This window comes from Rhinatrema bivittatum, chromosome 1, assembly GCF_901001135.1.
Source record: "Rhinatrema bivittatum chromosome 1, aRhiBiv1.1, whole genome shotgun sequence".
Taxonomy (NCBI): domain Eukaryota; kingdom Metazoa; phylum Chordata; class Amphibia; order Gymnophiona; family Rhinatrematidae; genus Rhinatrema; species Rhinatrema bivittatum.
In genome coordinates, this window is record NC_042615.1 from 683,823,058 (window position 1) to 683,844,090 (window position 21,033).

The 21,033-nt window shown below is 42.9% G+C and overlaps 1 protein-coding gene across 1 annotated transcript in view; it reads right to left on the minus strand.

The window, feature by feature from the left end:
- Positions 1 to 21,033, minus strand: part of ZNF366 (zinc finger protein 366) — a 139,638-nt gene that overhangs the window by 20,473 nt on the left and 98,132 nt on the right. Inside the window, exons 2-3 of the mRNA XM_029574683.1 lie at positions 9,956 to 11,277; positions 6,077 to 6,268 (exon numbers count right to left, since the gene is read on the minus strand). Coding sequence (XP_029430543.1) covers positions 6,077 to 6,268; positions 9,956 to 11,263 — 1,500 coding nt within the window. The 5' untranslated portion in view covers positions 11,264 to 11,277. The remainder of the gene's footprint in view (positions 1 to 6,076; positions 6,269 to 9,955; positions 11,278 to 21,033) is intronic.

Consider the following 21,033-nt stretch of genomic DNA (forward strand, 5'->3'; position numbering starts at 1 on the left):
TTATAACAAAGAGAAAGTGATGTTACCTAAGTAATCTCTTTTTTTTTTTTTGGCTATTATCATTTCTTATGTATGTAACAATTAAATCTAAATTTCCAAGCCCAAGAATAATGAGGAATAAAGGTAACAATCATGATAAAAAAAAAAAAGAAAAGCATTAAGAGAGATACCAATTTTCATTTTATGCCAGCATTCCTAGTTTTAGCCCTGTGTGCATTAAACAAAGTTCTGGTCCTTACTTCATTCCAAATGTGAAGTTCTGAAAAGGACAAAAAAATCTTACGCTCATAAAGCAATACTCAGTCATAGATTAGAGCAATGACCCAGAAATGTTCAGGCTGAACGCATGGTTTCTGCTTGAAGTGTTAAGTCTGTAAGGTTATGCACAGCTTTCTCTAGGTGATAAATATTTCAGTATGACCTTGTTTCTAAGGTGCTGATGGGACTAAAATTTCCATGTTGTGAAACTCATCAGAAAAATAGAATATTGTGATAAAACTGTTTCAAAATATATTTATCTATGATTGAGATGTCTAATTTTGTATTATGTTTTTCTAAGGTCTATATACAGTATAAATATTATTTGGTATTGTGTATAGGTCTCAGGAATCTCAATAGATGCAGAATAAAAAGTCTTGATTAAGCACATATGTGTGGTTACCCTAATACTGAAAACTGACCCTACTATAAGGTAGCAACGGGTTCCTCACAGTCCTTGAAACTACAATATATGCTGTGAAGGAATGCATCCAAATGAACCTCAAGTTCTTTATTTAGAAAGCTGCAGAAACTTATGGTGCTAGCAAGAACCACAGAGGAAGATATTGCACCTTAAATAAACCTTTTTGCAGGAAACAAGAATTTATTTCCAGTTTATGCAGGTCTGTCACTGGAAAGGGGCATCTTCAGGCCTAAAAGCAGCAGGACCTGGGCTGTGCAGGAGTTAGACTATCAGTACCACTACGAGCCCCAGGAACTGCAGAGCTTCTCCCTTTTACTGGTCTGCAGCAGTGAAGTCCGTTAATGAGGGAAAGTTAGCAGGAAAGGCCTGACCATAGCTTTCTGTGCTGATATGGTGGGAATGCTGTCTAGTGACCAAAGGGGGAAAAAGACAGGCCAAGAAGAACAGAGAAGTTCATCCAATTACATACCATAAGAAAGATTTATCTTTACATGCAACAAACTGTACCACCGCTAGCTGCTGCTGTGTGGTTGGAGTTTCAGAAGGGTTCAGCGCAATCAGCTACGGGTAGTCAGCTCAGATATCACAAGCGCCCATGCCTCACTACTGGTACCCAGTACATGCCAGCCAGCACAGAATCTGAATCCTTATCTATCGTGTGGCCTCCAGCAAAACAGTAAAACTGCACTTAGGGTGCAAGGTCAGAGACTTGTGGTTCATATTGTAGGGATGTGAATCGTTTTTTGACGATTTAAAATATCGTCCGATATATTTTAAAACGTCAAAAGTCATTAGAGTCAATATTTAATAAGAATTCCCCCGATTTATAGTCAAAAATCGTAAATCGGGGGAAGGGGGGAGGGGAAGGGGGAGGGCGGGAAAACCGGCACACTAAAACATCCCTAAAACCCACCCCGACCCTTTAAAATAAATCCCCCACCCTCCCGAACCCCCCCCCCAAATGTCTTAAATTACCTGGGGTCCAGTGGGGGGGTCCCGTTGTGATCTTCCACTCTCGGGCCACGGGTGCGTTGATAGAAAATGGCGCCGGCGCTACCTTTGCCCTGTCATATGACAGGGCAAAGGTAGCGCCAGCGCCATTTTGGTTCCTATCCCCCGACGTCACGAGCGTAGGAGATCGCTCCCGGACCCCCGCTGGACCCCCAGGGACTTTTGGCCAGCTTGGGGGGGCCTCCTGACCCCCACAAGACTTGCCAAAAGTCCAGCGGGGGTCCGGGAACAACCTCCTGCACTCGAATCGTGTTGCCATACGGCCGGCGCCATTTTGCCGTACGGCAATATGGCCGGCGCCATTTTGCACATTTAAGACATTTTGGGGGGGGGTTCGGGAGGGTGGGGGATTTATTTTAAAGGGTCGGGGTGGGTTTTAGGGATGTTTTAGTGTGCCGGTTTTCCCGCCCTCCCCCGATTTACAATTTACACGATATTTAAAAAAACAAAACCGCGACGATCCGATTCCCTCCCCCCCCCCAGCCGAAATCGATTGTTAAGACGATCGATCACACGATTCACATCTCTACAAGAAAGTAGTTTTCTAGTGTAATAACCAGGTTATCAATAAGCAATCAGCAAAATGCATGTTAGTATTTGACCTGTTGTGGGAATTTGCGCTGCGTTGAATGGGGTCGAATATTACAGTGTGGGATCGTCATGTGCCTGGGCTATTTAATGCTTTGGCTGATTCTCTCTCATTGCAAGTGGGCCTTATTTCGGAAGCTTGCTCCAGAAGTGGATCAGTGCGGAGCATCAGTACCACCTTTCCTATGGAACTTTGGTTCCTGGTAGCATAGAAGCTGCTCTGGGCATCCCTAGCCCCTTCTACCTGGACCAGTTATTTCAAAGGAGCTGTCAAGGTGGTGCCCTTCCTTGCAAGCTTGGGCTGGCGGTGGTGTCCTGTTTCTGATGTTTGCCTCTTGCAGCTTATTGAAAAAGCGAAAGCTGATGGGGTTTCAAAGGCTGCAGTTTCCAGGCAGTTACTAGGGTTTTCCTTTTTTATGCGGGTTCATAGTTGAGGTTTTCCCATGGGTAGATTTTTGGTTCATCGCTTATTACCGGGTTGGTCCCGGGGCGCTGTGCAAGAATCAGACAGACAGTTACCCATTACTCATGATATCTTGATCAGGTTATGGGATGTGCTACCAAGTATTTGGGACTCGCAATATGAATTCTGTTTCTTCCATCTAGCGTTTGTGCTTGCCTTTTTCGGTGCTTTCTGAGTTAGCTGTTGCATCGGAGGTGGACCATTGGGCCGAGGTGGGGTTGACGCAACCCGTAGGTAGGGACCTACGGGTCCCCACCATTGGCAGGTGGAGTGGGCTGAAGGTAGAGGCCGCTGGAGCTTCACCTATACTAGCCCTCGTTCCCCATGGGTTGAGCCTTTGGGTTCCGGGGCCGGCAGGACTTAGGTGGGCCTCTAGGTTGGTTTGAGAAGAAAGGTTGTTCAGCCCAGAGACAGCAGTCGATAGGTGGCGTAGTCCTACCCTGGATTGGGTTCGGTACAAGAACTCAGGCGCCAATGGAACGGAGAGTAACTGGAGGCACTCAAGCAAAGAAAGGCCGGAGCCTTGTAAGTCCACGTCCAGGGAATAGGCTAGAGGAGGCATCACTGACAGGCTTGGATCAGGGCCGGCGGCAAGCGGAGGTCATGGCAAGCAATGTAGAATTCTGGACACGGAGATGTCTGTAGCAAGGCAATGGTCAGGGCACGGAGAAGGCAGGCGTAGTCAATCAAGGTGATGGTCAAGCATAGCAGAGGTCCGGGACTGGAAATAACCTGAAGAGTAGTCGGGCGTAGCAGAGGTCTGGGGCTGGAGATAGGCTGAAGAGTAGTCAGGCATAGCAGAGTCGAAATTCAGAGAGTCAGTCCAACACATGGACAGGTCAGGAACAAGGAAGACAGGAACAGGGAACCACGGGAGTCAGGAACGCGAAATAGAGAGGATTCTCTATCAGCAACGAGTACAAGGAGTACGAGGAGACCTGTTGCAAAGGCAACGCTATGGAGAGAGACCTGAGCTTATATACACTGAAGAGTCTGACATCAACATCTGGGGCTGCAGCCAAGTTCCTGTCGTGGGCCGTTTACAAGGATTAGCTATGCGCGCACTCACGCCTAAGGAGGGGCACAACGCTGATGGCAGCATCTCTCTGCAGGCCACACAGAGAGGCCTGATGAGCAAGAGCATCTTGGCTGGCAACACTGGGGACCATGGCAGAGCCAGAGGCACCAGAGGCAACCCAAGGTCGGAGCTGGAGGCCCACCACCGCCAAGGAAGAAGAACCAGGAACTAGAATCTGTGTAAGAAGGTGAGAGGGCCACGCCGTGGGTCTGCCACAGGTGGCACGTGTAACATTAGTGAGCTTGTTGCCAAGGTGACTAAAAGAGCAGAGTCTTCTGGCTTGTTATCTCAACACGTTACATTGGGTAGTGACTCAGTTATAATCTACATTCCCAGTTCAAAAATGAATCAGGGTGGTAGAGGTGCTTCTGAGCGGTTCCAGGCTTGTGGACCTATCCGGTGGCTGATTCTGTCGCTTTAGGCGAATTCGCCTGGCTTGGGGTTCGCGATTTTTGGTCCATTGTGACTTGTGTCCTTTGACTAAGTACCAGTTTGAGATGGTCTTACGTTCGGGCCTGACCGTGATCGGTCTGAACATTGGTTGGTTCAGGACTCATTCATTCCAGATTGGGGCCACAATATCTGCAGCCTCCTCTGGATTACTAATAAATCAATACCCAAAAATAGCATGAAAAAATGAACCATACAATGAATTAAGAATTCTGCTATGAAAAGGAGAACTTGTCTCATATACAGTGACCATCATATAGCGCCATTTGCTGCTTGTGGCTTATATAGGTAAAGCCCTGTATCGTGCTAGGGCTTTATAATCATTGGTCACTTATATGTAAAGTTCGTAGATTCTTCATATAGAAGCTATCAGATGCACTTATCTGAGAAACATTCCACAATACAATGAAGTCTCTTATAGTCCATAGTCCTGAATGGACAAGCCTCCTCTGGATTGTCAGGTGGTATAATTCAGAATATTGGGTGGAGGAAATCCAACACCTTTGTGGAGTATGTTCATCCTGGGGCTTCTTAATGTGTTTATCATACTAATTGTTTTCTCTTTGCAGGTGCTGCATGCTGGGGGACAATTGCATGGATAGGAGGCCATTCATACATTGTGTGGGCCTATACGCTTGCTTGCGAGAATCCTTATGGGATGCAGCTGGACTTGGGGTAGTATGGGGTGACAGTGTTGGTTGGGGCATAGAGGGATGAACTGATTCCTTGCCTGTGTCACGGGCTTGTTTGTTTCGGGCACCCACACATGGTGATTATTCATCTTGGGGGTAATGATTGGGGCAAGATGTCTGGCTACAAGTTCATCAGTATGGTCAGAAAGGATTTGATGTCTATTTCAATTCTATTGTCTGCTGATAATTTGCTGGTCTGACATAATTCCAAGGCCTGCTGCAAGTGAGCTAAGGCCAATCAACAGATTGGTTCTTGGCTGGTTTCAATATTAGACATGACTGGTCATGGGACCTGGCTGGGGGTTTGTATCTGGGGGATAGGGTTCACCTGTCCTTTATTGGCTTGGACTTGTTTCTGAATACGGTGCAGGAGGCCTTGGAAGTCATTGTTTGTGGGGATCCTGACCACACCTTTGGGGGGGGGGGGGGGGTCACAGGTAGTTTCTACCTGTGCCTGAGCTGGCTTGGGTTCTGCCTGGTGTTGAACAGCTGACTGACTTGACGGTGGTCATGTCAGGGATTCCTGGGAGATCAACTAGGTGCAATGTCCCACGTATGGCTTTTTGCTGGATGGTGGTAGGGGTCTACATGCACGGCTTCTTGCTAGGTGGTGGCAGGGGTCGTGGGTATGTTTATTATTAATTATGTTAACCTGCAGGCTGGGTAGCCTGGCGGTGTCTATCTTGCTGGTCGGTGGCAGATGGACGCTGTGGGTTGATTGTTATTTTATATCTGGTTCGGACTCCTGGTGGTTACTTGTAATAAAGCTGCGGCCTGTTTGATCCCACTCGTTGTATGTGTATTTATGGTGATGATTTTTGTGAAGGGACGGGCGCGGAAGAAGCGTACATCCTGGCTATCCATATTACTTTGGGTACCTGCAAATGAAAGTTCATAGCAGCAGAGCTCCAGCCCAGCAAGGGTGGGGGGGGGGGGGGGGGGGGGGGGGGCAGGTCGCAACTGACTTTGAAGATGAAAAGGAATATAAAAACATAAAGATGTCCTTGCACCCAGAAAAGATATACTGTAGCTAAAATTTATTGACATAAGAACAGACCTGCTGAGCTTTCTGTGTGATTGAAACAGTTTCAAAGCAGACATCTGTTACCTACCTTGCATTTAAAGGGTTTGACATCAGAGTGGACAATCATGTGTGCCTTCAGGGTCTGTTTCTGCACAAAGCTTTTGAAGCAGAGGTGGCACTGGTACGCTCGGATATTGGTGTGGATTAGAATGTGCCTCTTCATGTTAGCTAGAAGAGTGAACTCCCGGCCACAGATGCCGCACTTGTGCTCTTTCACCCCCTAAAAGAAGGAAATGCTTGAAAACAAAATAATAAAACAGATACAGTACAAGTGTAGGCTTTTGTTTGTAAAAGATTTTATTTCTCTCCAACAAATCCAATATTTCAGGGTTTTTTTCTTTTTAATCCCTAAAGTTTTGGGAAAGAAGGCAGAACTAATGTTGAAAAAATTGAATCAGTATTTTATAATACCTTAGGGGGTCTGATTCACGACAGCTTTCCTCCCTTTCTGCGTCTATGGTTAAAAAGCTCACTGAATCAGACCTTTAGTCATACTGAAAAAGGGGCTGTTAATTAAGTTTTAAGGATGATAAAACTAGTGAGTAACACGAGTAGAGAGATTATAGAGAGATGTGAGAGATCATAATGGGCAAAACCATAAGCATTTAAAAATTGTTACTTCAAAGACATTCTTCAGGCCCATTTTTCAGGCTCTGGTTTATCAAAGTGATCACTGCACTTTAAGTCTAAGATAAATAAGGAGCTACAGTACTTAGGGACTTTTATTCAACAAATAAATAGCTGATTGCTGTAAACAGAATTATGCATGCTGAAAGCCCAAATCTGCAAATTTGGAAAGTTTGTAGGCAAGTAAACTGGCTGTGGCCTGAACCTAATCATCAATGACAACACTGACTCAGCAGAATATCTAGTAGGGTCAATTCATTATTTTTATGTTTGAGTCTTACTTATATTAAAGACAAAATAAGACACCCATATGACCAAAATTCAGAAAGCCAAGGCAACAACACATTAATGCAGCCTCTCCAAACTGACTGACAGCATGAAGTAGTAAAGAGTAAGACCCACTTTTATTACTGGATTTCTCATCAATTTATCATGAAAGTCGTAGTGGCTGATCTGCTTATATGCAATTTTTTTGTTAAGTTTTGTATGCTAGATTTCTGCTTGTTATCATTCTCTGTTTGCATAGAGTTGTTTCTGATGCTTATGGATTAATAAGTGTCCTTTCATCTATTTCCTGTGTAAAGAAAGGAGTAAGTGCTATGAGCATCCCTTTGTGCTACAGGTTTGCATGATAAATTGTTGAGAAATCTAGTGATAACCATGTAGATTATACGTCTTTATGCTTCACCAGTTTGAACATTTTTTTAGAGTTTATACCTGGGATTATCTTTGTGACTGTGGTTCTTCTCATGATCTGAAGATTTATAAGCCTTTTCTGCCATCACAAATTATCTCACACTCATAAATCGAATCAGATACCATTCTGTGTATGAGATAAATTGAGACCCTCCTGCTAAGATGGCTGCTCTCAAAGGTCCATGGGAACAACAGTGGAATTGCTTAAGAATTTTCAAAAATAACCTAACAGTGCCATTTGTAATACGGGTATTGTGAGTGGGTGGAGTGGAGACACTGCCCGACGTCTCCACTCCGCCCGCCTTACCTCTTTGGCGACTCCCTCTTTGGTTGATGGAAGTTTGGCTGCTGCAGCGTCATCTTGCCAACCTCCTCCGGCGTCCCCGGACCGGCTAGACGCTGCCTTCCGCCATGTTCTCCTGAGGCCTAAGGGCGCACGCACAACGCGGCCCCGACTCAAGTACCAGCTGTGGCGCGAACCTCAGGGGCGTCCCCCTGAGGTGATGTCATCATCACCGGATATTTAAAGGTCTCTTGTTTTGCTAGCTAATCGAATTAGCAAAGGGTTTCCTACCTAGCTGCTTCCAGGTATCACTGTGGATGGGATTCGCTCTCCGCTTACCTTGCTACTCTGCCTCCTCGGACTTTACCAGGGGTACCCACTCCTCGGGGGCCTCGCTCTCTCTCTCTTGCTTTTCAGGTCGCAGTCTGAAACCGGTACTCGCTCGAGGGCCCAGGTTCCCGGATCTGCTACCGAATATAACTTCTGCCAGGAAGTCACCGCTGCCTACAACACCAGTGAGTTACTATCTCTCTCTCAGAGCTTTCCCTGGAACCAGGTACTCGCTCCTCGAAGGCCTACTTCATTCCAGCTCTTAGGCTGTTCTAAGGGACTACAGTGTGAGTGTTACCATCAAGGTTCTGTTCCTGAACTCTGCATACACTGCCTACTCACTATCTCAGTTTCTCTACAGCTCAGCCATTCTGGGATCGCTGTTCCAGTGCCTGAGGGACTACAGCCCAGCCGGGCTCTTCCAGCTCACTACTGCCACCTCTGGTGGTTCTTTAAAACAATTTAAAAGAACTAGTGTGTGTCTGTCTCCCAACTCTGAGCCTGTCTGGTGGTCCCTCTTGGGATCTTCTCCCATGGGCATGGTCATCTGCCACTGGCCCAAGGATCCACCCACAATTATCACAAATAACAACAACGGGATAGGCACCATCACTTGCCACATAGTTTTATAATATCACATACTGCAGGATGGCTATATTTAACTTTTAATACAGTATGGGATTTTAAATGCCCTGTGCGCGTAAATCCGGCCAGATTTATGTGCTCAGGTTGCACAAATGTGCACCCCCTTGCATGCGCCGACCCCGGGTTTTATAAGATACGCGTGGCTACGCGCGTATCTTATAAAATCCAGCGTACTTTTGTTCACGCCTGGTGCGCGAACAAAAGTACGCGCTCGCGCAAATTTATAAAATCTGCCTCTATATATTTAGAGGGGTAATTTTGTAACTGCCTAGACTGGTATAAAGTCTGCAGGTAGGTTTTTATCTGCATACTTTATGTCAGTTTTCAAAGGGAAAGCAAGCAAATACTTTCCTTTTGAAAATTTAGCCCATCAAATCTACCTGCACACAATTACAACTGCTAACTTGTGCACATGTTATTTTCAGGAAAAATATGCACATATTTTTGAAAATGCAAAAATATTTGTGTAATTCCTATCCCCACCCACAAGAATGCCTCTTCACACTGTGGATAAAAAAGTAGGCACATGGGCCTATCAGGTGGGCAATTTTATAAACGCCCATTTCTGCAGGTACAACATTGTTTTATCCACAGAAATGGCTTTTATTATTTTATTTATTTATTTCAAGTTTTTTATATACCGACGTATAGCAATCTGCCTTCACACCGGTTTACATGATAACAACTTAATACATCGAATTAACGTTGTAAAGTATATTACAATTAACATTGGAAAGTATATTACAATTGAACGAGAAACTGAATAGCACAGCTGTAGCAAATTTTAACCGATCAGTTACTAACATCAGGCACAATGAATGGTATTGTAGGCGGGGAGAATCGGATCTTTAATTAGCTATAAGAGGGGTGCGTTGAAGGAGAACGTGGAAGGTAGAGAGAATTGGATAGGTGAGAGGTGGGAGAGGAGAGCTTGTGTAGTAACTACAGTTTGGTTGGATGACACTTATGGATGGTTTTGCATTCGTAGACTCCAATTTTCTAATTGTCTTCATGAGGTCAAAGTCCCAAGATACTTTTAGCCACAATGAGGGAGAACAATCCCCAGATGGACAGTTTAAATAGGTATATCATGATTGAAAATTGTCTTCTTAAAGTACTAGGTGTCTATGGTTTGGTTTATAAGGGTCCAAGGTCTTTTCTCAGTGACATACAACTACACATTCACAATTCATTCATTTAACAAAGGTCTGACGTGAACTTTAAGATCTTTTGCACCTAGCACACCTTCAGCATAAAACTGCCTCTGGTTTAGAGAGGAGTTTGGTGCAAATATTGAGGAAGACTTCATGTCGCTATGGGACCTACCTTATGTGTTAGAGAATGTTGCTTGAGATGGTGAGGCTGCACAAACTCCATGCCACATTCAGTGCAGATGTAAGGGCGGATATCTTTGTGCTTCATCATATGATTCTGCAGCTGACTTGGATACTGGAATGTTTTGTCACAATCAGTGCAATTGTACTGAATCGGGCCACGGTGAGTGGTTAAATGCCTTTTCAGCTGCGCCAGGGTTGGAAAGTCAAGACCACACTCCACACAAATGTTTTCTCGGCCACTCTCATGCTTCAACTCATGAGCCTTCAGTTCACTTGGGTATGCAAAACCTCTGCCACAGATTCTACAATTGTATGGCTTGATATCACTGTGCTGCATCATGTGTCTCTTAAGGTGGCTAGTTTGTGTAAAGGCTTTGTGGCAAACTTGGCACTTATGAGGTCTAGTGCCTTGGTGCGTCAGCATATGAGTATGCAAGTGACTTAATTGCTTAAAAAGTTTGCCACACTGGGTACAAGCATGTGGTTTTATGCCATTGTGTCCTAAGATGTGGGTTACCAAGTTGTACTTGGATGTATAGGACTTCTCACACATTGAACATTTCCAACGCTTTTTGTCACCTCCTACATCAACATAGTAGCTATCATCAATCTGAATGTTGACATCTACCCTTTCCACTTTTTGCTTACTGTCATCAGTTTCTTTAGGTTCAATCCTTCGAAATGGTTGATCTTCTGACCTTTTTAATTGGAAGGGATGTCTGAAGTGCATATTGGGTGGGGGCATAAAGAAAGGAAACATCATGTTAGGGTGGACTTTAGGATAGTAAGGATAGGTAGGATGCAGGAAAGCAGGACTGTTATACCACATCATACTTGGACTTATAGGCTCTTGTTTAATAGGTTTGGCACCTAGATGTTCCAGAGTACTATAGAACTGAAGTCCGTTACACAGGTTGATCATTCGGGAGTTGTACTTAGGCTGCTGAGGTTGTGGAAATATTAGAGGAGGAGCTCCCATATTCTTGTCTTCTATAGATCCATGAGAGGATACATTGTGATCTTCAGGGAAACAGTCATAAGCCATCTTAGAAGGCATACTTTTTCTTTTCCGGGATCCTCCTTCTAAGGATCCATGAAAATTATCTAAATCTCCCAAAGGATGGCCATAATGAAATGGTATAAGTTGTTGTCTGCATTCCTCACTGAGTGGTGCGAATCTGTTAAATTTCATAATGGAGGGAAGGTGTTGCAGGCTATGTGGAAAAGGAGGCGGTTGCTTAATGTCCATATTGAAGCATGTGACTTCATTTCTGGCCTCACGGACTTCCTTTTGCATTGCTGTCTGTTTTCCTTCAAAAATAAAAATACAGTGTTTTAGATTTTTTATTCCTTAATTCTTTATCAAGAACTCTATACATCTTATGTAGTTAATGCGTAAATTTATAGTAGCATAATACAGACCATAAACTATTATTCCTATGATATTCCCATGCCATGTTAAAGTTTATTGCATCAAATTCAGATTATAATTTTCCAGTCTTATCATACTATACTTTTGATATATTAGCATATGAGTCATCACAGTTCTTCCATTTAATTTAGTACAGTAGATGAAACTAGATATATTAGTTTACACAAAAGTATCTATATTTTATGCTTAATGGTGTGATAGTGCTAAAAGGTTATGCATAATATATAATATATCTGGACAACTTATCAACATTTTATCAAGAGTAAGGAATGACAGCACAGTTACAAACTGTTTCAGGGATCTAACATACCTCTTTGCATTGTGATAAAGTAAAGGGAGATACAAACAGAGTATATCTGGAGGAATTCCAATTTGCATATGTGTAACACTCCAGAATATTCAATGGACTCCACTCAAATTGATGCAGTTAGAAGGGAAAATGACATATATTGGATAAGTACTGAAAACCAAAACCTTTTCCTATTGCATTCATATTGACTGCTTTGATTGCAGCAGAATTTGGAATGGATTATAGTGGACAACCAGTAATACTGCTAGCAATAGATTTAGCTTATCCCTTCCCTAATGACCCTCATCTCAGTATGGAGACCTTCATCTCAATGCAGTGACCTTTTAGATTTAGGGTCAGATGTGAACTTAACCTCTATTAGTTAACTTAGGTGGTTGGTTCTGTAGTACAGATTGATAGTCTTGGGTATCTATGTCTTTAAGTGAGTGTGATGGCAGATGTAACTGTAGAGTGATGAAGGGGTAATTGTTTGCTTCTTATATTTATTTGCTGCTTTGATACTGAAAAGACCACAACAAAAGGGCCGAAAATTGATTGACAGCAATATGTGTGCAGGCAAAAGACCAGCAATATACTGAAGACTAACAGTAGCATGAGGAAGTTAGTTAAACAGGAATATCAGAAGTGCAGAAAAGTCTAGAACATCTTGCTGCAGAGGCTATAAATGTGGCAAGCATATGAACATGTGCTAACATCTATATAAGGCAAGACTGACAATAAAGAATCCAATGTCTGGATAACCATGAAGAGCCTGCTTTCCAATGCATTCCTATACATTCTGCTTTCTATTTAAGAAATCTGATAAGGCTTTGTTGTTGGAGATGAGAAGAAAGAGAAAAAAAAATTCTGCATATACAGTGTTGATCTCCCCACTGAAATTTCTAAAATACCTGATTTAGTCCATCACAGAATATTTCAGAGTGTCAAGGCAAAGATAAAAGATGAGAATTTAGAATTATTCCACAATGCCAATCTATTGTCCTCTACAAACCTAGTGGGAATTATAATAATGGAAGATATTATATATATATATATATACAAAAAACCCCCCAACATACAACCGCGGGGAACTATAAGCACTATTATTATATTTAATAAGTCAAATACAATATGTAATGTTTTTTAGAAATATAAATCTTTTATTAAATGTTTTAACAAAATGTACTAATAATTTAAGTGAAAAATCATGTATACATGACATTAAATATTTCAAAACATACTAAAATCTAACTGTTAGTCCAATCAATGATATTGGCGAAACGAGGACCTTGTCGGGACAACAGAGAGATTCCATCAAAGGAATTACACTACTATTATACATTTACTGCTTTTGAATAAGTAATGTACATTAAGACATAATATACAAGATTGTTAAAACAATAAGTGGTGTATTCCTTTGTATAGACCCATGTCAACATCAATGAGGTTAGGGTACATTTAGTTCAATTAGGGTCAGATTGAGGATAGATACAGGAGAAGATTGGGGTTTATCATTGATTGGACTAACAGTTAGATTTTAGTATGTTTTGAAATATTTAATGTCATGTATACATGATTTTTCACTTAAATTATTAGTACATTTTGTTAAAACATTTAATAAAAGATTTATATTTCTAAAAAACATTACATATTGTATTTGACTTATTAAATATAATAATAGTGCTTATAGTTCCCCGCGGTTGTATGTTGGGGGGTTTTTTGTATATGAGTTTTTGCACTAGTAGAAGTAGAATTGCCAAAAATTTTTTTGCTAGCTATATTAGGTACTTCTTTGGCTATGGAAGACACAACGGAATTGGAAATGTTTAGTTACACGGATACCGCAGCAGCGGAAGTTTTGTCTGGTATACGTCTTTTTGATGCTCCCATTGAGACACATACTGCACCCCCGGATTGGGATACTGTCATTAATTTAAAAAAGCGTTTGACATGTACAGAATTACATTCAGCTCTGCTCAATGAGTATTGCAGGATGAAAAGAATACCTCGTGGGTTGAGGATGTACAAGGAGCCATTTCTACATGCGCAGAATGAGAAGTTCATAAGCCGTTGGAACGCTATTCTTAATAAATGTTCTCATGACCTTATGTTATTGATTATAGAAACATCTAACGAGTCGGTGACGGAGTTACAGACGCAAATAGAGTCTCATATTGATAAAATTAAAGCAGTGGTCACGTTGGATACCTTTACTAACCAATTGTCTGAATTCAAGACAAATATGGATAAATACTGGGAGGAATTGAAAGCAGCCAAAATAGAGAAGTTTCAAAGGGATGAGTCTGACTATACACGAGGGTACGTGTACCCTTGGATGAACAAAAATAGGATTTATAGACGTGCAAGAACTTTTGACTCATCCTCTAGTGATTCATCCGATGAGGATCCCTCTTCGAACAATAGACAAAACAACATGGGTAGACGGGTGACATTTCAGAATTCATCACAAGGAGGGCAATCAAAGTCTCAGTCAGTCTCAAATTTTCTACCACAGCAGACGGTCAATACAAAGAAAAAAACAGGGATCTTGCAGAACAAACCTTACAATGTGGACGCGAACAAGCGCAAAACACGATCCCAGCAATGAAAGACTCATTGGTATTTAATTTATCATCAAGAGGGCTGTCTCAAGTAGAAATGACATTGTTACAAAAGGGACTATCATTTGTTCCAAGTACAAAGTATGATTCCTTTTCCATGCGCATTTCGTTACAAAAATTTTTTAGAAAATTAAAAATTTCTCGATATTTTAAGGATCAACCCCGATTAGAGACTAGGGGTTTGTGGAGACCATCCAAGTGGAATCCCCCAGGGGTGGTGGATCCAGCCTTGGTAATTTTTGAGAAATTGATAATGCGTGATTTGGAGACTTTGGAATTATCATCCACACAAATGAATTATAATCTTACTAGGGAAGAGCGAGAAGCTTGTACAGCCCTCCAAAATGATGATACTATTACTATTCGTCCAGCCGATAAAGGGGGAGGCATAGTGATTTTAAATACTGACGATTATGATAGAGAAGTTATGCGCCAGCTGGCTGATCGAAATTGTTATACTGTGTTAACACAAGATCCCACACCTGACCTTCAAGGTATTATACAAGACATGTTGGAGGAAGGTGAAGCTCATAAATTCATTACAAAAAAGGAGAAACATTTCCTATGGGAACCATATCCTAATACACCGATTTTTTATGTGGTTCCAAAGATCCACAAATCCATGGTTGCACCTCCGGGACGTCCGATAGTTTCGGGCATTCATTCAATATTGGAACCTCTATCTAAGTATGTTGACTCTTTCTTAAATCCATTGGTCAAAAAGAGCCGATCATATATACGAGACTCTGCAGACTTTATTTTACGTTTAGAAACGTTGGCAGATATTGAGGATGAGTGGTTATTGGTGACAGCGGATATAGTATCACTGTACACCAATATCCCTCAAGAGGATTCGTTACAGGTGATACAGGAAACATTAAGAACAAATGAATTTTCTGAAAATAAGAGTCGGTTCATTACCCAAGTGGCAAGAATAGCGTTGACAAAAAATTTCTTTAGATACAAAAATGATTATTATCAGCAAATTCAGGGGACTGCCATGGGCGCCACTATGGCGCCTTCGGTAGCCTGCCTGTATGTTGCAGAGTTCGAGGAACGGTATATTTATTAGGGATGTGAATCGTTTTTCAACGATTAAAATTATCGTCCGATAATGTTTATATCGTCTTAAATCGTTATAGAACACGATACAATAGAAATTCTAACGATTTATCGTTAAAAATCGTTAAATCGTGTTAGTGCGCATTAACTCGAGTTAGTGCGCACTAACTCCCCGTTAGTGCGCACTAACTCGATTTAGTGCGCACTAACTCGATTTAGTGCGCACTAACTGAAAATGATACAAATAAACACTTTCCAGGTCACTGAAGGTCAGTTAGGAATGAATATGTGTTCCTATTGGCTGGCTGCCCTCTTATCTATTGATGTTACCAAGGTTACCACTGAGGTGATGGTTGGGGGGGATGGGAAATGGAACTGGAAACTAACGAACACCAACAGAAAATGAAACAAAGTGTTCACACTTCCCAGGTCAGTAAAGGTCACTTAGGAATGAATATGTATGTATGTATTCCTATTGGCTGGCTGTGCTCTTATCTATTGATGTTACCAATATGGTTGGGGGGATGTGAAATGGAAACAGTTGGAAGCTTGACAAAAAAAGTAATGTAATGATCAGCACTCACGTGACTAGAACTTGTTTGTTTATTATTTTTGTTAGCAGGCACCTGAAATGCTAGTGCATGTTGAATTTGCCAATCACTGTGCATTTTAGAAAGGTGGTCCTGGCTGGAACTGTACACAGTTCAAATATATGTAATTGATTGTTGGTAAGTGTATTTTTTAAGTAGCCACACTGGCACCAGTATGTTTACTTTTCCTCCTACTTAACTCACTAGCTCAGCTTTGTAAGAAGGGCTTCTCTCCTTGTGTGTTGTTTTTGTTTGGTGTGAGGAGAGCAGAAACATCAGATCTTTATTCAATCTACTACAGTCATCTCTTACAGTGCCCTATCCCTATTAATACCAGGAGTGTTGTGATCTTCCTGCACACAGTGCCCTAACCCTGATACCAGTCTGAGACAGCTCCCTCCCTGCATTACTAGTGAGAGGCTGGCTTCACAGACAGGGGGGAGCTGCCTGACCCTCACTCCTGACTTCCCCCATGTCCCAGCTAGTGAATGGTGTGTGGGTGAGGGGGGGGGGGAGGATGGTGAAGTCTGAGACAGCTCCCTCCCTGCATTACTAGTGAGAGGCTGGCTTCACAGACAGGGGGGAGCTGCCTGACCCTCACTCCTGACTTCCCCCATGTCCCAGCTAGTGAATGGTGTGTGGGTGAGGGGGGGGGGGGAGGATGGTGAAGTCTGAGACAGCTCCCTCCCTGCATTACTAGTGAGAGGCTGGCTTCACAGACAGGGGGGAGCTGCCTGACCCTCACTCCTGACTTCCCCCATGTCCCAGCTAGTGAATGGTGTGTGGGTGAGGGGGGGCGGAGGATGGTGAAGTCTGAGACAGCTCCCTCCCTGCATTACTAGTGAGAGGCTGGCTTCACAGACAGGGGGGTGCTGCCTGACCCTCACTCCTGACTTCCCCCATGTCCCAGCTAGTGAATGGTGTGTGGGTGAGGGGGGGGGTGGATGGTGAAGTCTGAGACAGCTCCCTCCCTGCATTACTAGTGAGAGGCTGGCTTCACAGACAGGGGGGAGCTGCCTGACCCTCACTCCTGACTTCCCCCATGTCCCAGCTAGTGAATGGTGTGTGGGTGAGGGGGGGGGGGGAGGATGGTGAAGTCTGAGACAGCTCCCTCCCTGCATTACTAGTGAGAGGCTGGCTTCACAGACAGGGGGGAGCTGCCTGACCCTCACTCCTGACTTCCCCCATGTCCCAGCTAGTGAATGGTGTGTGGGTGAGGGGGGGGGGGGAGGATGGTGAAGTCTGAGACAGCTCCCTCCCTGCATTACTAGTGAGAGGCTGGCTTCACAGACAGGGGGGAGCTGCCTGACCCTCACTCCTGACTTCCCCCATGTCCCAGCTAGTGAATGGTGTGTGGGTGAGGGGGGGGGGAGTGGATGGTGAAGTCTGAGACAGCTCCCTCCCTGCATTACTAGTGAGAGGCTGGCTTCACAGACAGGGGGGAGCTGCCTGACCCTCACTCCTGACTTCCCCCATGTCCCAGCTAGTGAATGGTGTGTGGGTGAGGGGGGGGGGGAGGATGGTGAAGTCTGAGACAGCTCCCTCCCTGCATTACTAGTGAGAGGCTGGCTTCGCAGACAGGGGGGAGCTGCCTGACCCTCACTCCTGACTTCCCCCCATGTCCCAGCTAGTGAATGGTGTGTGGGTGAGGGGGGGGGGGGAGGATGGTGAAGTCTGAGACAGCTCCCTCCCTGCATTACTAGTGAGAGGCTGGCTTCACAGACAGGGGGGAGCTGCCTGACCCTCACTCCTCCGGGGTATTGTGATCTTCCTGCACACAGTGCCCTATCCCTGATACCAGGGGTGTTGTGATCTTCCTGCATGCAGTGCCCTATCCCTATTAATACCAGGAGTGTTGTGATCTTCCTGCATGCAGTGCCCTATCCCTATTAATACCAGGAGTGTTGTGATCTTCCTGCATGCAGTGCCCTATCCCTGATATCGGGATGTGTGCAAGAAGATCACAACACCCCCGGTATCAGGAATAGGGCACTGTGTGCAGGAAGATCACAACACCCCCAGTATCAGGAATAGGGCACTGTGTGCAGGAAGATCACAACACCCCTGGTATTAGGGATAGGGCACTGTGTGCAGGAAGATCACAACACTCCTGGTATTAATAGGGATAGGGCACTGTGTGCAGGAAGATCACAATACCCCTGGTATCAGGGTTAGGGCACAAGTTCTAGTCACATTGACTGATCACATTACTTGTTTTGTCAAGCTACCAACTGTTTCCATTTCCCATCCCCCATATACTGTCAGTAGGAAACTTGGTAACATGAATAAATAAGAGGGCAGCCAATAGGAATACATATTCATTCCTAAACTGACCTTAACTGACCTGAAAAGTGTCAAATTGTATCATTTTCAGTTAGTGCGCACTAACTCCCAGTTAGTGCGCACTAACTCCCGTTAGTGCGCACTAATCGGAAAAAACGATTTTTAACGATTTTTTAACTAAAAAATCGTGCCTAAGACGATTTTCTTGCCCTGCCACACGATTTCTATCGTTAAGACGATATGGAAAACGATTCACATCCCTAATATTTATGTTTCAACCCATTGGTCTAACATCTTGTGCTGGGTACGATTTATTGATGACGTATTCCTAGTTTGGAAGGGTTCTTTGCAGGCTTTTTCTGAATTTAAACTCTGGATGAATGGAATGGATTCCAATTTACAATTTACTTTCACTGTGCATGAAAGAGTAGTTTCATTTCTGGATTTGCAGGTATATAAGCAGGGTAAACGATTGGTTACTTCCATTTTTGTCAAAGAAACAGATCGTAACAATTTGTTACATTTTAGCAGTTTTCACCCACAGAACCTGCGGACTAATATCCCTGCAGGACAGTTTCTTCGATTGCGACGGTTATGTGGCAGTAGAGACGAGTATAAGAACCAGGCAGCAAAGATGCGGGATAAATTTTTAGCTAGGGGATATCCGGGTAAGACGATTAAGAAAGCATATAAGAGAGGGTTATATGCAGACCGGAGATCTTTACTGCAAACTAGTCAGCGAAGAGAAGAAGATAGGTTAGTATGTGTACTTCCGTACACATACAGAACCCAAAAGATTCAGGAAATTATATTACAACATTGGCATGTTTTAACGTTTCATGAGACTTTACAGAATAGACCTTTGTTCGCACGCACAAGAGGACGCAATTTACGAGATATATTAGTGCATTCGGATCCGCACCAAATAGATACAGAACTAGCACCTGGCCAATATAGATGCCAGGGATGCTCCGTGTGTAAACATGTTTTAGAGACAAGGAGCTTTCAGCATCCAACTATGCCGTATAAACAGGTGTTGAGCCGTCACTTTGATTGTAGTACAGATAAGGTTATTTATGTCATCGTATGCCCGTGTCAGAAACTGTATATTGGCCAGACTAAATTACCAATTCGGACTCGTATTATACAGCACAGGAGTTGTATACATACTGGTAAAACTGAGTCTCCTTTGGTCAAGCACTGGCAAGATAGTGGACATACGGAAGATCAGTTAAAATTCTGTATATTACAGCAGCGACCCAATAGAAGAGGTGGACATATTTCCCAAGATCTGCGGCAAACTGAACAGAGATTTATATATTATTGGCAAACAATGGCACCTAAGGGACTGAATGCGACAATAGAGTGGGAAGCGTTTTTTTAGTACTGCAGTGTTGGTACTTTATAAGTAATATAAGTTCAGCACTGCATATAAATAAGAATTTCTTTATATAAAACTCTTCGAGATACTGGGGATTGGAGGTTGATGTTCAGCTGGTGTAATAAGTGGGATTTTTTTCCGAGTCATGTGAGAACGGGAGAATAGGGATTTTGCCCTTTGATAGGATTTTGGAGGGGGATGACGTGATTGGATGGAGGTGGGAACGTGAGAAGGGATTGGATGGTACAACAGACTGAAGGGACGCATATAAAGAACTTTTGGAGAAAGGGGCCTCATTATGAAATACGCTCTGAGTAAGACGCACGGTTATTGAAGCCCCAGGTGAGTGTTTGAGTTTTTTTAAGAGAATGAGGTTCAGCGCTAAAAACTGGAAGTATGTTTTATTTCTCTTTGAGCACAGGGAAGAAATATAAGTGGTAGGAACATTGGGGCGGATTTTGAATCATTAAGAAACGGATGCGAAACCTTACTTGTGCGGTTGAACGATGAGTCGGCTGGAAGTTTGTTAGGAGCGTGGTATCTGTGATTCCATCATGAGAACAGCAGTTTTCTTTACAAATAAGGTATATTACAAAGAGCTTTCTTTTTGTTTATAGAGCCATTGGTGAATTGATCTGAGTAGCAAAGTGGGAGCAGTGTGGGAATATATTCTGTGGTTTCTGTAGAAGTGGTAAATTAATCTGAGTAGCAAATTGGGAGCAGTGTGGGAATATATTTTGTGGTTTCTGCAGGTGTGGTGGATTTAATTGCAACCCTGAGAGGAGAGTTTATGGTCAGAAGATTGCAAAGACGGCAGTAAGAGGAGATAGAAAGGTAATACTATAATTGTGTCTCTGTGGAAACATCTTAAGAATATATCAGACTATAAAGCATATCATGTTGATTAATTTTTTGAATTATTTTTTCAAACTTCAAATCAGAAATAGAGTTTCAAGATGGGGATGTAAATTTTCTTTTTTTTGAATTACTTTATAGGAACACATTCATATTCGGGAGATTTCACATATTAAGATTTAAGGAGCCAATGAGCCGGATTGAATAGAATGTGTTTTTTCTGAATCCACTCCGTTCAAAACGCAGGTAGGAGTGGACATCAGGATATAGTTTTTTGTAAGTTTACCATTTATTGATTATTTTTCAATCAGTAACGAACATTTCGTTATAAATACAATGTCTTAAAACTGTGTTGGTTGCAATATCATGATTTATGTGACAAAATTGCTATATATTGACGTAGTAGATGAAGTGTTGAGTTTGATATAATAAGAGCTTTATGCTTTCAGATGCGGGTGATGGAAGTTTTTTGTTTTCATTGATGTGTGGTCTCAATAGAAGTATTCCCCTGAAGAAGCCAATATTGGCGAAACGAGGACCTTGTCGGGACAACA